Source organism: Peromyscus leucopus, chromosome 8b, assembly GCF_004664715.2.
Source record: "Peromyscus leucopus breed LL Stock chromosome 8b, UCI_PerLeu_2.1, whole genome shotgun sequence".
NCBI lineage: Eukaryota > Metazoa > Chordata > Mammalia > Rodentia > Cricetidae > Peromyscus > Peromyscus leucopus.
This window is the reverse complement of record NC_051086.1, coordinates 99,734,468-99,749,855: the sequence shown is the minus strand read 5'-3', so window position 1 is coordinate 99,749,855 and position 15,388 is coordinate 99,734,468. Positions and strand designations below refer to the sequence as shown.

General features: G+C 49.8%; 1 protein-coding gene across 3 annotated transcripts; it reads right to left on the bottom strand.

Annotated features, from left to right (window-relative positions):
• Window positions 1–2,535: 2,535 nt before the first annotated feature.
• On the bottom strand, window positions 2,536–14,153 carry Slc16a5 (solute carrier family 16 member 5). Of its 3 annotated transcripts, none has more exons than XM_028889725.2 (4): window positions 13,735–14,153; window positions 10,710–10,853; window positions 5,868–6,677; window positions 2,536–3,835 (listed from the first exon to the last, which is right to left on the bottom strand). In XM_028889725.2, the coding sequence occupies exons 1-4, from the start codon at window positions 13,931–13,933 to the stop codon at window positions 3,585–3,587; spliced, it is 1,404 nt and encodes a 467-aa protein (XP_028745558.1). In that variant the 5' UTR covers window positions 13,934–14,153; the 3' UTR covers window positions 2,536–3,584. The 3 variants fall into 3 exon arrangements, with proteins under 3 accessions (XP_028745558.1, XP_037057161.1, XP_037057162.1); XM_037201266.1 differs by having other exon boundaries at window positions 13,786–14,153; XM_037201267.1 differs by lacking the exon at window positions 5,868–6,677.
• Window positions 14,154–15,388: the final 1,235 nt, after the last annotated feature.

Genomic DNA, 15,388 nt, shown 5'->3' with positions numbered 1-15,388 from the left:
AGGGACGGGGGAGGAGGGAGAAGGGGGAGAAGGAAGGATGGATGGAACTGGCAGATAGATGGACCTCATGGTCGTCTAGGCATGGTGCTGGTTGAATCCCAGCACTCGAGGAAGAGGCAGGAGGACCTCTATGAGTTTGAGAACAGCCAGAGTTCAAGGCAAGCCAGGGCGACATGGCAAGACCCTGCCTGCAAAGCAAAACAAGGGCCCCAAGGAGGGTCAGGGAGGGAGGCAGCTTTGCCATGCTGTCGCCTTGGAGGTGGAGGATGCAGGCAGTGAGGTTTTTTAGGGCAAGGGTCAAGGGTCATGTACTTAGCTCCGTGTTTGGAACCAGGGGCCTGAATTTGGCTCCCACTTCTGGGGTTCAAGTCTGTGGTTAATCTGTGCCCAGTGCCAACCTGGGACGAGAGGTTTTTTTTTTTTTTATTAATTTATTTCTGTTTTATGTGTATTGGGTTTTTTTGCTATGAAACTGGAGTCACAGACAACTGTGAGCTGCCATGTGAGTGCTGGGAATCGAACTGAGGTCCTCTGGAATAGCAGTCAGTGGTCTTAACCACTGAGCCATCTCTCCAGTCCGGGACAAGAGTTTTGACCTTAGTGTGTGTGTTTGAGTACCGAGGCTGCTCCATGAGAACTCTGGGTTTTGTTGAGGAACCTGTCTAGCTTAGGAAAGTACATCTCAGCTCGAGATGGCCAGGGGTCTTTTTGACTTCTGACTAGAAAGAGCATCAGTCGGGCGGTGGTGGTGCACGCCTTTAAACCCAGCACTTGAGAGGTAGGCAGATATCTGTGAGTTCGAGGCCAGCCTGGTCTCCAAAGCGAGTTCCAGGAAAGACGCAAAGCTACATAGAGAAACCCTGTCTCGAAAAAAGAAGGAGGAGGAGGAGGAGGAGGAGGAGGAAGAAGAAGAGGAAGAAGAAGAAGAAGAAGAAGAAGAAGAAGAAGAAGAAGAAGAAGAAGAAGAAGAAGAAGAAGAAGAAAGAGCATCTAGGACTTGGGGACCATATGGAAGCAAGCTCCACCCTTTTGTGGTCAGGAACTGCCTCAGACCATCCCTAGAAGATTTTGAGGGGATGAGCAAAGTGTGGGTTCTGGAATCTCAAAGACCATTCATTTTCAGGGTCCTTTGTAGCACAAATCCTAACTGGTCTTAATAATTAAAATTCGGAGTCAGATCTAGGGGTAAATGCTGAAAGATTAGGGAGACAAAGGAGCAAGCCATAGCCACTTCTTATCTCTACTGAATCCTCCCACTGAAAGGGGGCTTTGCTCCTGTCCCCACCTTATCACTTCCTCTCTCTGCCCAGTCATATCACTTCCTGTTTCCTCTTCCCAAGTACTGGGATCCAAGGCATGAGATCCCAAGTACTGGGATTAAAGGTGTGTGCCACCACTGCCTGGCGTCTCCAGTGGCTAGCTCTGCACTCTGATCTCCAGGCAAGCTTTATTTGTTAGAGCACAAACAAAATACCACCACAGCCCTTCCTTTGAAAAAGGATCCTCAGCCTTTGGTTTTGTGCCAAGGGCAGAGTGACATTTTCCGCCCAAGCCCTGGAACACAGTAGATGCTCAATAAATATTTATTAAAGGGATTTTGCTCAGAGATTTTTTTCTTTTGAACTTACTATGTAGCCAAGAATACCTTGAACTTCTCATCCTCTTGCTTCTACCTCCTGAGTGTTGGGATTACAAGACTTATAGGTTTATTTGAGGCTGGGGATTGAACCCAGGACTTGGTACACACTACCATTCTAAGCTACATTCCTACCTCGTTCCTTCTTTGCTTGTTGCCTATAGATTAATGCCATTATTACCAACGGGCAAGTGAGATGAAAATTTCCTAGCTGGAGGTTCAGGGATACCATTTCACTTAAATGTTTCCTGGAAATGGACCCATTAGCCAGTCCAACTCTGTTTTCCATTAGGGTGGGGAAAAAGGTCTTGGCATTTTCCCTTCAGAGCACAAGCTATCCCTGGTGGCCAAGCTCAGGACCAAGTTGGGATCAGGAAAGCAGTGGGGTTTAGACACAGAGGCAGACTTTTCAATCTGAAGGTGACATCTTATGCAGACCAAACTTTAAAAAAAAAATTTACATTTATTTTTGTGTGTATTTGTGTGTGTGCCACATGTGGAGGCCAGAGGACAACTTGTGGTAGTGGGGCCTCTCTTTCCACCACGTGGGTCCCAGGGGTCAAACTCAAGTTGTCAGGCTTGGCAGCAGGTGCCTGGACCTACTCAGCCATCTCCACCCAAGGTCTTGAGATAGTGAACAGGAAGCCCAGAGCAACACAGCAAACGCACCACTGCAGTACTTCCTTTGGCCCCAAGGGGGCACTCTTGACAGCATCTCAGCAGAGATGGGCCAGTCCTAAAGATGCTTATTCATGCCAGATGGACATGTGGAGGAGGAAGGCTGGCGTCAGTCATGAAAATAAAATCATTTTTCCTGATAAGGTTTTCTTGCTGGAGTCTGGTTGAACCAGAACCAACAAACAAGACCAAGAAATCTCTGCCAAGCTGGGAGAGTGGAGGAAATTTACTCAGGCCTGTTTTCCTGCTTTATTAGTCCAGAGTTTATGACCCGCTGCAGGGAATGTTTTTGTATATAATTCAAACAGTCTGTTTTCCCATTCCCTGGAGTGCCCTGTTGGGACAAGCCAGGGCTGATGACAGCCAGTGCTGGGTGATGACCTCAGAGGGTACCACCAGAAGTGTGTGCATGGGCATAGCTCCAGACCATGCACTCAGGCTCGCAGCAGCTGCTGATTTAGCCAACTACTGCCTCAGGGTTGATAGTTCTAACACATCCCAGAGAAAGGGGAACCTCAGAAGGCCAAGAACAGAGCACAGGCTACAGTTTGCATATACAAACCCAATTTTCATAATGTTCCTTAGGCTACCTAGCCGGCCGGCCTTCCTGTCTCCTGGTCAGTCAAATGTCTGCCTTCCCTTATATGGATACAGAGTAGGGGAAGAGAGAACATCCTGGCTCAGGCCCTGCTTGATGGTAGAAGACTCCTCAGACTTCATAAATCCTGAGCCCTAAGCAGGAGGACCCCCTCCATGACAGCAGCTTCCTCTCCTGCTCTCAGCAGAGGTAGCAGGACCAGCGCACTCCACCAATCAATTTGTCCCCATCCTGTACTGACGCAGACTTCTCATCCTGGCCCTCCATCTCTGCCTCTCCCGTGGCTCCAGTCAGTGTGAGGCTCAGCTTTGCAAAGCAGCACCCTTGATCCTCCTGACCTGAGGGGTCAGGGCTGATTATGTGGGAAGAGGGGAGGAGGTTCTTGGAAGAAAGGTGAATTCTTCAGAATTGTCTGGAGAGTTGCCAAGAAGGACAGAGAGTGTCGAAATGGGAAGGTTGGGTGGGAAGACCCAGAGTGTTGGGCTGTAGGAGCAGCTGTGAGAAGCCAGCCCAGGGTAGCTAGCTATGACTGCTTCAAACAGGACTCAGATCCATCTTCCTGGGACCCAAGGAAGAAAGTCAGGAAGGCCCGTTTCTATACTCTACTTCCTGGCAGGAAGGTCCCTTATGGACCTCAGAGCTCTGAGGCAGGTCACATGTGACTTCTGGAGTTCAGACAGTGGTCACGTACATGTTTTCAGGGCACAGTTGCTTCTTGGTGCCGTCCTTGTCTTCCGAGGTAAGACCCTGCATTGGGGTAATCTCTGAGATGGTGTCCTCCACCTTGGCTGGCCCATTTTGTTTCAGCTGCTTCTTCTCCACGGCATAGAAGCCTCCTCCTATGAAGAGGGCCGCTGAGATGAGCAAGAAGCTTGACGCGTAGAAAATATAGCTGAAGTTGTTGGTCGTGTCCAGCAGGAGTCCTGGGGGACAGAGAACAAGTTAATCCACCATGGAAGCTATAGGGGTCCTCCAACTAACTTGTGCATTTGAGGAGGGTGGAGATTTTAGATTCATTTCTGCTCAACAAGAAATTGTGACTGGCACCTTGGAAGTGCACAGTAGGTGTGTGGAGTGAAAGGAGGTGGGGAAACACCTGGCTTCCGGCCTAGGCAGATGTCCTTCCTAGGAGAACCTCAGGGCCCTTTACCCTTGGGGCAGGGAAACCGGGGAGAAGGGTTAGTGGACTCTGAGCTGTTTGCCCAGCCACAACCCCACCTCCGGCCCTAACCCGACCACTTTAGGTGTTCATTTGCCTACAGGACTTCCTGGGAAACTGGAACTCACACTGGAGAAAAAGACTCACTGGTGCTGGGTGTTGGTGGTGTGCACCTTTAATCTCAGCGCTCAGGAGGCAGAGGCAGGCAAATCTCTGAGTTCGAGCCTGGTCTACAGAGTGAGCTCAACTCTCTGATCTGAGCTTCAGGGTCTGAGCACAGTACCATAGTAACTGGCACTGGTGTTGATGCCCCCAGGACCAGCCTCCTCCCACCTGCTCGGAAGGTCCATCTCTCCACTATGCAGTAACCTTCCCCATGGGTCTCTCTGTCTTGCAAATTCCGCTTGTTTTCCTCCTAGCATCTGTCCCCACAGGTCCCTTTGCTTCCATTCTTGAAGGTAAGGCCCACGAGCGAGGTTTGACCTGGGGTACTCTGTGACTGCTCTGGGTGGATGATAACGGCACATGCTTTCTTCCGCACTTTGTGTTGGCATTATAGCTCAAAGAAGAAAAGTGGTCTGCCTGGACTCACGGGTAGGAGAGGCAGGTTGTTAATCACAGTAAACACAGGTACAGCTCTTATCATGAGTCATGTCCTCTGCTTCCTACCTTGCGATCCTTACAACAAGGCCGTTCCTCTTATCACCATGATTCACTGATAAGAGCAAAGGTCCAGGAAGGCAGATGACAGATTCACATAGGCCTAGAGTGCAAACCCTTTCTCTCTCTATCTCCTTCCCTCCCTCCCCTCCACCCTTAAAAATATTTTACTTAAGAGTATGAGTATTTTAGCCAGGCAGTGGTGGCGGATGCCATTAATCCCAGCACTTGGGAGGCAGAGCCAGGCGGATCTCTGTGAGTTCAAGGCCAGCCTGGGCTAGAGAGGGAGTTCCAGGAAAGGCACAAAGCTGTCTCGAAAAACCAAAAAAAAAAAAAAAAAGAGTATGAATATTTTGTCTTCATGTATATATGTGTGTGTGTGTGTGTGTGTGTGTGTGTGTGTGTGTGTGTATAAAATGCCACACGTGTGCATTACTCACAGAAGCCAGAAGGGGGCATTGGATCATCTAAAACTGGAGTTACAGATGGCTGTGAGCCACCATGTGGGTGCTGGGAACCGAACCTGTGGTCCTCTGCAAGAGCAACAAGTGCTCTTAACTGCTGCACCATCTCCCCAGCCCCTCCCGCCCTTAAAAAAGATTCACTTATTATATGTATATGAGTGTTTTACCTGCATGTATGTAAGTGTGCTGTAAAAGCCTGAAGAGGGCACTGGATTCCCTGGAACTGGAGTTATGAACAGTTGTGAGCCTCCATGTGGGTGCCAGCAATGAACCTGGGTCCTCTGTAAGAGCAGCAAGTGCTCTTAGCCCTCTCTGTTTCTCTTTTCTCTGATGAGGAGACTGAGATAAACCTCAAACTTGCTATATAGCTAAGGATGGCCTTGAACTCTTGATTTTCCTGCCTCCATTTCCCAGCTGGTGGGATTACAGGCATGCATTACCATGTCTGTCCAAGCCTATATTTTCATACCTTGATTGTCAGATAGATAATACACTATAGCGTGGTCCCTGAGCTGCTGAGGAAAGGGGAGGACCACAGATTCTAAGTCCCTTGTGACAATGGTAGACTGAGCTCAAATCTGTCCAGATGTTGTCCTTTGATTTACCCCCTATGCCCTACTCATACAGGCTCCACCTGGGCATGGCTGACTGCCCCCCCCCCCAGGCTCTCACCAGCCAACGGTGGAGAGATGAGGGAAGCCACACCACATAGGACTGTGAAAAAGCCCAGGGCACTGGGGAATCGATCCATCGGGACAATGTCCATGAGGACCTGGAAGATGAGGATCCCAACGCCACACATGGACAGGCTGTACACCAGGCAGTAGCTCAGGAGCACCGAGAAGTCCGCTGACACCGTGCATATTAAATTGGTGAGCCCATTCACAAGGATCGCGGTGCTAAAAAGATACTTCCGGTAGGCAGCCAAGCTCTTCCTGCCTACCAGCAGCCCTGCCACTGGCCGTAAGAAGATGTTGCAGAAGCCGATGACCGACATGAGCATGGCTGCCCGATACTCATCCACCCCATGGTGCACAGCGTACGGCACCAGGAAGATGTGCGGCAGAGGGAAACCCAGGATCATCCATGTCACACCGGTTACATATATGCAGAAGGCCATATTGTGCCGAAGGATGTCAAAGGCCAGGTGGTACTGGATGGTTGAGATGCATGTTGCCAGCCAGCTGCGTGTAGGTGTCTTGGGAGGTAGAGGAGGATCTTCTTTGGGCTCGGGGACCACGTTGGTGGCAACAGGCCTCAGGATGGCTCCACATACACAACAGTGGAGAAAGATGCCACCAAAGATGAGGAAGGCGCCTCTCCAGCCTAGGGTTTCCAGAAGGTATCGGGCCAGCAGTGGCCAGAGAGTGACGCCTATAGAGATGCCTATGGAGGCCAGCGCATTGGCTAGTGGCCGACGGCGGACGAAATACAAGCCCAGCACTGTGATGCTTGACTGGAAGCTGAAACACATGCCCAGGCCTGTAGTGCGAGAGGGGACATCAGCTCAGGGACATTCTAGGACTTTCTTTCTTTCTTTTTTTTTTTTTTTTTTACATATGACATACAGTTTTGTATTTGTATCAATATACAAATTATCTTAAACAGCAATAGAAAAATAATTTCACATTTGTATCAATATACAAGAGTCCATACCAATGCAAATTATCTAAAGCTGATAGTTACTGATTAGTTTACAAGTAGATACAATAATCTACCTTATACCCCTGTTTTCTTATTCAAAAGAGTATCCTGAGTCTAAACTTTATAGTTTCACCCCCAACCCTAATACAATTTATAACCAACCCCTAACAGATGACAATTATTCATAACTCTGAGAAAACAAAACCTTTTGGGAGAGGGGGTGTTGTTTTCTTAAAATTGCTTTCTGCTATCTAGGGGGTGACAGTGTCTCTGTGGGATCCTGTAAGAAAAGTAAAGCAACAGTTAAGTCTCATAAGGACTAGCTGTGACATTTGTAGCCAGTCTCGGGGGAATGGGTAAAGCTTATCTAAAGTTCTGGCTAGAGGTGTAAGATGATGGGTTATCTTAGCCACCTTGAAAAACAGTCCTGAACAGTTTGTAGTCCAGAGGCGATCTATGAGTAGTATTTGTCTGCTCAATGTCATCATTATGAACCAGGTAGAATCGTTGTGGGGCCCCATCTTCCTTCTGGAAATTTATTGTTAATTGTGGAAAACTTGAACATTATTAATATCAAAATGGAAAGTTTACATTTTAAAATGGCATAATACGTAGCTGTGTGGTGGTGGCGGCGGTGGCGGCGGCGGCGGCGGCGGCGGCGGCGGCGGCGGCGGTGGCAGCGGCGCACGCCTTTAATCCCAGCCCTCGGGAGGCAGAGCCAGACGGATCTCTGTGAGTTCAAGGCCAGCCTGGGCTACCAAGTGAGTCCCAGGAAAGGTGCAAACTACACAGAGAAACCCTGTCTCGAAAAAAAAAAAAAAAAGGCATAATACGTAAAGAAAGGCCCTAAAGAATCAAGAATAAGCATGGAGAGAAATAGAATCTTATTTTGTTGTTGTTTTGAGACAGGGTTCTCAAAAAACCCTTTTCTTTCTTTCTTTCTTTCTTTTTTTTTTTTTAAATGCTGAATGCCGTTTATTGAAGGAGGGAAGAGGTCTTGAATACAGATTTACAGCACAATGGGAAAACCCTGGAGGGCAGAAGTTCACTATAGATGTTTTACAATCTTGCATCTAAGCTGTTAACACCCATTATGCAGGATACATAGACAAGGAACTTCCCTTAAGCATTCAGGAGGGTGGAACCCAGGAGGGAATTAGCATAGGGAGGATATCAAGGTCAAGGTCAGCAAGCAAGGCAATAGTTACCCAAAATGGGGGGGGAGTGCCCTACAGGTTCCCCTTTTACTAATAAATGAGCTTCTGACTTAGGTTGCTTGGGACATCAGCAGGTCACCTTACCCATCATGGAGATGCCTGCCCTGGCCACACAGGCGCTCTGTCTTAGGTTGGTGAGTGCCCCCCAGGAATTACCCGTCTCTGAATACTCATTATCCTACAGGCTCAATCGTGTGTGAGCTGCAGAGTTAACAGCTGCCAAAGATCTCAAAGTGGCGCTGGGCTTGCAATCTGTGTGTTCGACCAACAGAAGTCCTAATCCACCCACAGCCAGTAGGCTAAAGGCAACTGAGCCATTCCCTTCCTTAATGAGCCTTACTGCAAATTGGAGTCCTTGTAAGATGGTATCCCAAAGGCAAATGGAACTTAAAAACTTTAAAAGAAAAAAAAAAAAAAGATTTGCTTATTATGTATACAGTGTTCTGCCTGCAGGCCAGAAGAGGGCACCAGATCTTATTATAGATGGCTGTGAGCCACCATGTGATCGCTGGGAATTGAACTCAGGACCTCTGGAAGAGCAGCCAGTGCTCTTACCTCTGAGCCATCTCTCTAACCCTACTCTAGGACTTTCTACCTCCACATGGAGTAGGGTCTTGGCTCATGTTTGATGTCTGTCTCCTTTGGCCCCAGGCCAGACACACTTCCAAGCTCCCATGATGGAAGAAGGTGCCAGATCACCTGCCTATAAACATCTCACTCAGCTCTTTCTCCCAGCTCCCCTCTGTGCAGCACTACAATAACGAATTTTTTTCCAGGTGTTATTAAGGCGAGTGACTCTAATTTCAGAATTCAGGAGGCAGAGGCAGGCGGATCTCCATGAGTTCAAGGCCAGTCTGAGGTAGCCAGGGTGCCATAGTGAGACTTTGTCTCAAAAACTTTTCTTTCAGAGCTACTCATTATATGTGTATGAGTGTTTTTGGCTGCATGTATGTATATGCACCGTGTTCATGCCTGATATATGTGGAGGTCAGAAGAGGACATAGGACCTTCTGGAACTAGAGTTACAGATGGTTGTAAGCCCACCATGTGGGTCCCAGGAACAGAGCAATGAGTGCTCTTAACTGCTGCACTATCTTGCCTGCCCTAGATTTATCTTTATTTTCAATTATATGTGTGTGTGTGTGTGTGTGTGTGTGTGTGTGTGTGTGTGTGTATGTGTGTGTGTACCGGAATTCCGTGCCTGCAGAGGTCAGAGGCATCAGAGCCTCTGGAGTTGGAGTGATGGTGGTTGTGATCCACTTTACCTGGGTTCTAAGAAATAAACTCAGGTCTTCTGCAAGAGCAGTACACACTCTTAGCCACTAAGCCATCTCTAGAGCTCTTCACAGTGACATTTTTAAGCATCAACTTTTAATGCCTCTCAAAGACTTCCTGTCACACTTGAAAAACATCCTAAGTGTTTTCTCTGCCCTCGAAGACTGCGGTTTGGCTTTGGCCTAAACCCAGGGATCCATCTCAAGCCACTCTTTGTCAGTCACCGGGATGACACCCTACAGGTTCCTTCTCCCCTGGGCAGCAAACCGCCCCTACACTTTCTGATCTTTGCCAGGGCCATGTCTTTTGCCTAGAATATGCTCCATTTAACTGAGGTACCACCTCTCCAGAGGGGTCTCCCTGCTTCTGTGCCTCATGTGACCCACAGTGGTCAGTGCTGAAGCAAAATCTCCCAACAAAAAGCGCCTCCCCTACCTGACCTCCCCACATGTTCAGTCCCTTACCTGCCCTCTAGGTGGCACTCTAGGCTTCTCCCTCCCTGCAGTCCAAAGCCTTGTTCCTAAAGCCTCACTCAGTGGTCCACCGTGCAGTGGCTCACCCACGGCCTCCCTCCGGCTAGCTCTATTTCTGCCCTTTGACCTGTCTCCTGAAACACTCCTACTGGTAATCTCTCTATTTTGCATTATTCTTCCCCCTTCTTTCCTGGGCCATTCTTGGTAAATGCCTTTAATCCCAGCACTCTGGAGGCTGAGCAGGCATAGCTCTGTGAGTTTGAGGCCAGCCTGGTCTACATATAGAGTTCCAAACTAGCCAAGGGCTATTCTGTCTCAAAAAAGGGGGGAAAAAGCCCTTGTCTCAAAAACACAATAATAAGCAAAACCAGTAAAAATCTCCAAGGAGGCAAGCAAACAGATAAATAAATTGTCATAACACCACAACCTGTGGTTACTTGTCTGTTTCTCTGCTCCTTTTACACACGTGTGGGGTTGGGGTCGTACCAGGGGTAGGATGCACGAGTAGTTTGTACACGGTGCTGGATTTAATCCCTAGCACTAGGAAAAGAAGAAAAGGAAAAAGGATAGAGAGGGAAGGAACTGGACACGGTGGTGTACACCTGTCATCCCAACACTCAGGAGGCTGAGGCAGAAGGCTTGCTATGAGTTCAGGCAAGGCTGAAGGACATAAGTGAGACCTTGTTTTAACCCCTCCAACAAAGGGGATGAAGGGAGCTGAAAAAGAAAAAAGGGAGGGGGGAAGCTGGAGGGGAGGGTGGAAAGAGACTGAGAGAGGGGAGAGCAGAGGGAGAGAGGCAGACAGTCCATTTAAGCGTTCTTATGGACCGGTCCCCTGTCTGTCGTCTCCCCTGGCTGTAAGCAATCCCACCCACCCTGCCACTTTTGCGTAGAGTGACAGTTACCTGTGATCAATCCTGCTGTGAGGAAGAACTGGCTGAGTGAGCCAGAGAAGGAGCTGGCCACCATGCCCAGGCTGGACAGCATGCCCCCCAGTATCATGGTCACTCGGCAGCCGAAACGTTTTATCAGGATGCTGCACAGGGGTCCTGTAGGCAAGACAAGTGGCACTGGGTGAGGAGGTCCGGAGTCAGGCACAGTAGGGCAGGAGTGGGGTTCTAGTAGAACTAGCCATGGGGCTTCACAGATAACTAAAACCGGCTAGCCTGGCTCTGGTCTCTATGCTGCCAGTCCGGCCATGTGGCCCCAGTAAGGCTCGATGCTCCTTTCTGCCTCAGTTTCCTCCCCTATGGAATGAGGGGTTAGATTAGGTGATGTGTGACCACTGTAAGGACATCTAAAGGGCAAACAAAGCCCTTCACTAGCCAAGCAGAGAACAATTCCATGTGGGTCTAATCATTTGGGATTGTGATCCATGTGAGCATCACACCCTTGCTTGGGGTTTGCCCCAGAAAGAACCTCCCTAGAGCACTTGATCTCAGCATGCACCTCCAGTCCTCACTTTCACCCCAAGGTCTTCTGGAAGCTCAGACCCTTCTCCTTCCAACCTCCTGCACTTCACTGGGGTCCTGGACCACTCTGTACTTCCTTGCTCTGACCTTTGGAGTGTTAGGGAGAAAATCAGGCCAGATCCCCTCTTCCCTCTCTCATTGATTCTAGCCACTGCCCAATCCATGCACCTAGGGCTGGGGATGCAGCTCAGGGGGAGAGAGCATGTTCAGCATGTAGGCTTTGGGCTCTTTCTTTTGGGGACACACACACACACACACACACACACACACACACACACAGAGAGAGAGAGAGAGAGAGAGAGAGAGAGAGAGAGAGAGAGAGAAAGAGAGAGAGAGAGATTGAGAGGACAGAGACAGAGAGATTGAGATTGGGAGAGAGAGAAAGATTGAAATAGGGGAGATATCTTGAGAGAGGGAGAGAGAGACACACAGAGAGGCTGGAAGCAGGAAGAGTCTGAGAGATACAGAGAGGAGATTGAGAAAAAAGGGAGGGAGAGAGGAGGGAAGAAGGAAGGAAGGAAGGAAGGGAAGGAAGGAGGAAGGAAGGAAGGAAGGAAGGGAGGTGGCCTCCCAAAGCAATCCAACCTGGAGCTCCCTGAATCCATACTTAAACAATCGGCTCCACATGAAGAAAGGCCTGTCTCACCCGCAGCTGCCTTCTCACTAGCCCCACATCCTGGCAAATAGAAACCAGCCAGACTGGCCAACTGTTCCTAGATACCTCGCAGGCTCACATTCTTTGGGCAGTCTGCCCCAGGAAACACATTCAACGGAGTTTCTTGTGGTAACTTTCCCAAAGGGCCCAGAAAGTGTGTGCACACACAGCACATGTGTGTGTGTGTATCTTTGATGGGGGGGGGGAAGGGTGGTGTGAGCAAGTGTAGGTCTGAGAACAACGGAGAGAGAGTAACGGTCTGGTACGCAGTCTCGTATACAGTCATGCCAAGGCTGCCGAGCAGCCTGCTCTTGCCGCTGCAGAATGTAGAAGGCTCTGAGTGGGTGTGACTGCCAGCCCCTGTGTCTTCCCCACCTCTGGGACTTTACCTGACTCAGGAAGAAGACCTTGGGAAGAGCTCTGAGTCATAGATGAGGAGGGAGTGGAGCTGGGGTGGGGAATCTTGAGCCACCTGTGCCCTCTGCCTGGCCGGGCACTGTTCTGCCTTCAGATCCCTCCTCAGTCTCTGTGGGCCTCGCACCTGGTGCTGGCTTTCCTCTGTTCTCCAATACTCTGGGTGAGCAACAGGCTTAACACACTTATGTAGGTGAGGAGATGGACAGGTGGGACTCTCACACCACAGAAGTTGCAGGTATGTCTGCGACAGGGCAGTGAGACCAAAGCTGGCTGGTGAATTGGGGTTTCCGCATGATGCCTAGTCTCCAGTCTCTAATGCACGTCCCTCCTCGGCCTGCATGACAAAGATCCATCTGAGATCTCCACTGTACAGAACTCCAACCCTGAAGGCCAGGAGGCCACACATCCTAGGCCAGACTTGGCTTTTCCTTCTTATCCTAAGTCCACACTTCTGTGGTCAACTCAGGGGTCATCATGGATTCTGATAAACTCCCCCTCCAGAATTTCCTTTTTCTCAGTGTGAGGGAAATATCTAGAGTAACCTTCGGGCTGGTGGAGGGAGCGGCAGAAAGGTTGCCGGGGAGCTGGGATCAGCAGAGGTAAACAAATGTGTGTGTGTGTGTGTGTGTGTGTGTGTGTGTGTGTGTGTGTGTGTCCCTGTGGATAGTGGCTCTGCTTTCGTTGATCAAGCCTCCTTTAAGGTCCCTGTCTCTCCAGTAACCCTCTCAGGTGCTAGAGAGAGGTCACTGGTGCCCCCTGGTGCCCCCTGGAGAGCAAGGAGAAGGGGAGGATGGGATCTGTCTTCTCTCTAAGCTCCAGATTCTGCAGGGGACCCTCAGGGAGAGATGGGGCATTTCCTGTGCCCCCTGCTTATGGCTTGTCCTTTCCTATCTTGAAGCCACAGTGAGGCTCTCTAATATACTAATAATTCACAGCCCCATATGTTTTCTAGATCATACTAGCTCCAGGACCCATGAGGTCTCTCTTGCCACATCACGTGGGAGCTGGGCAGTATGCTAGCTATTTTCTCCTTATTGTAGGGAAGGAAAGGTCCTGAAAGATGGCCCAACCTGGGTCTGTTGGTCCCAGTATCAGCTGTCACTCAACCTGTTATTGAATGTCTCAGATCAGTCACTAAGAGTCATTGCCTGGTTTGTGCCTCACTCCGCTTTCCCATGGCTAATGCAGCCCAGATTTCAAGGAACAGGACTCAGGGCAGCTGGATCCTAGCCGGGTGTGTCAGGCCCTGATCAAATCAAGTAAATCTCGGGAATGTATCCAGGAGGTGAAGCCGATGGCCTCAGAGTCAGGAAGATCGCACCCCCACCCAGGGCCCCCAACAGACCCTTCATCCCTCTTCCTTTACCCCCTGTTCAAGCTGCTCACCCCCACCATGGATCATGGCCCCCATGATAGAGGGAAACCATGAGGTCTCACTGTTGGTGGCCTGGAAGTCGCGCTGCAGATCAGTGAAGAAAACGCCAATGCAAGCAGGGAAGCCCAAGGTGAGGGCCTGGGTCACCAGGGAGGCCAGCAGGACGACCCAGGCCCATCTGCCATCTGCTCGCTCCAGAGCCTGGGGCATTCTCAGCTACCAGGATCGTATCGCCACAGCCTTACTGCCACCTTGAGACCACAGCCTGGATGGGAAGAGAACGGAGCCTGTGGCTGGCAGGCTGCCAGGCCTCCCTCAGCCCACCTGCCACCCTGCCTGGGTGACTGAAACTGCTTCCTCCTTATGCTCCAACCCCAAGCATCAAGGAGGGGCACCGCCCCCTGGGAGGTGGCAAGAGGCCTTTGCATTGGCCTTGGCATTTCCTTTCACCCACTTCCCAGGGACAGCCTGGCTGGAGGTGGCGGAAAGCTGCAGGGGAGGGGCAGGCAGTGACCAATGGCACAGGTAGGTCAGTGGAATTCTCTCTAGCTATTACATCACCTGGAAACTGGCAGGCAGCGCTTTCCAACCCCCTTGATAACTGTCTTGAGAGGAGAGGGCCAGGGGCCAGTCACGTCCTGGTGTCTCCCAAGCGGATATGGATCCACCTGCAAACGTCTATGACCAAGCTGTCTTCATAGCAGCACCACCTTTCAGCACACCACAGGATCAATCCAGTTCACCACCAGTGAGCAAGCTGGTGCAAAGGGCACACGCCACAGCTCAGCAAGGGCATGGGACCTGAAAGGTGCAAAGAGGCCTTAGAAACCACCTTTTACCTTATGACACTCCTTTTACGAGGTGTTGAAGAGTCAGGCTTCATGGAGCTATGCTGAATCCTGTCGCGTGTGAAGGGCGTTTTTCTGAGCACCCCCACACTTACACACACACACACACACACACACACACACACACACACACACGGAAATATGAAACCATCTCCTCCTTCCCTCTACTGCCTTCCATATTCATCCCATTTCTTCTTCTCCTTTCTTCCTTTTCCTTCTTCTTCTTTCTTTCTTTCTTTTTTTTTTTTTTGGAGTTGGGGTCTGGCTAACTGGTTTGGAATTTTTGTTCACCCATGATCCTTCCACCTCAGCCTCCTGTACCACTGAGTCCAGCCAATCCCAGAGTTTTAAAACAGTTCTACACAGAGAAGCAGGCCATGCCCTGCTCTGAGTTCTCTATTTTGTGTAGAGCCAAAATTTGGAGTAAAAATGCTAAAGTAGGCTCTGGAGATAGATAGAGTTCAGGAGTGCACCACGTGACTAGCAGTTGAGGCCCTAGGCACAGTCACCAGCATCCCACACAATTAGAAATAATGCAGCTGGGCAGTGGTGGCGCACGCCTTTAATCCCAGCACTCGGGAAGCAGAGGCAGGAGGATCTTTGTGAGTTTGAGGCCAGCCTGGTCTACAGAGTGAGCTCCAGGAAAGGCGCAAAGCTACACAGAGAAACCCTGTCTCAGAAAACCAAAAAAAAAAAAAAAAAAAAGTGCTAAGGTAGAATGACTCAGCATCCTGTTCCAAGTCTCTCTCTCTCTCTCCGACTTTGTTTTGGTCTCTTAATAAAATTTATTTTTATTTTATGTGTATGGGTGTTTTGT

Bases quoted from the DNA above. Each gene is read 5' to 3' on its own strand.
- Slc16a5 (XM_028889725.2), bottom strand. From the start codon at position 13,933: ATGCCCCAGGCTCTGGAGCGAGCAGATGGCAGATGGGCCTGGGTCGTC. The intron at 6,678-10,709 runs GTAACTGTCACT...CTCGCACTACAG, and splicing joins CACAGCAGGATTGATCACAG to GCCTGGGCATGTGTTTCAGC. The intron at 3,836-5,867 runs GTGAGAGCCTGG...TCTGTCCCCCAG, and splicing joins CATCTCTCCACCGTTGGCTG to GACTCCTGCTGGACACGACC.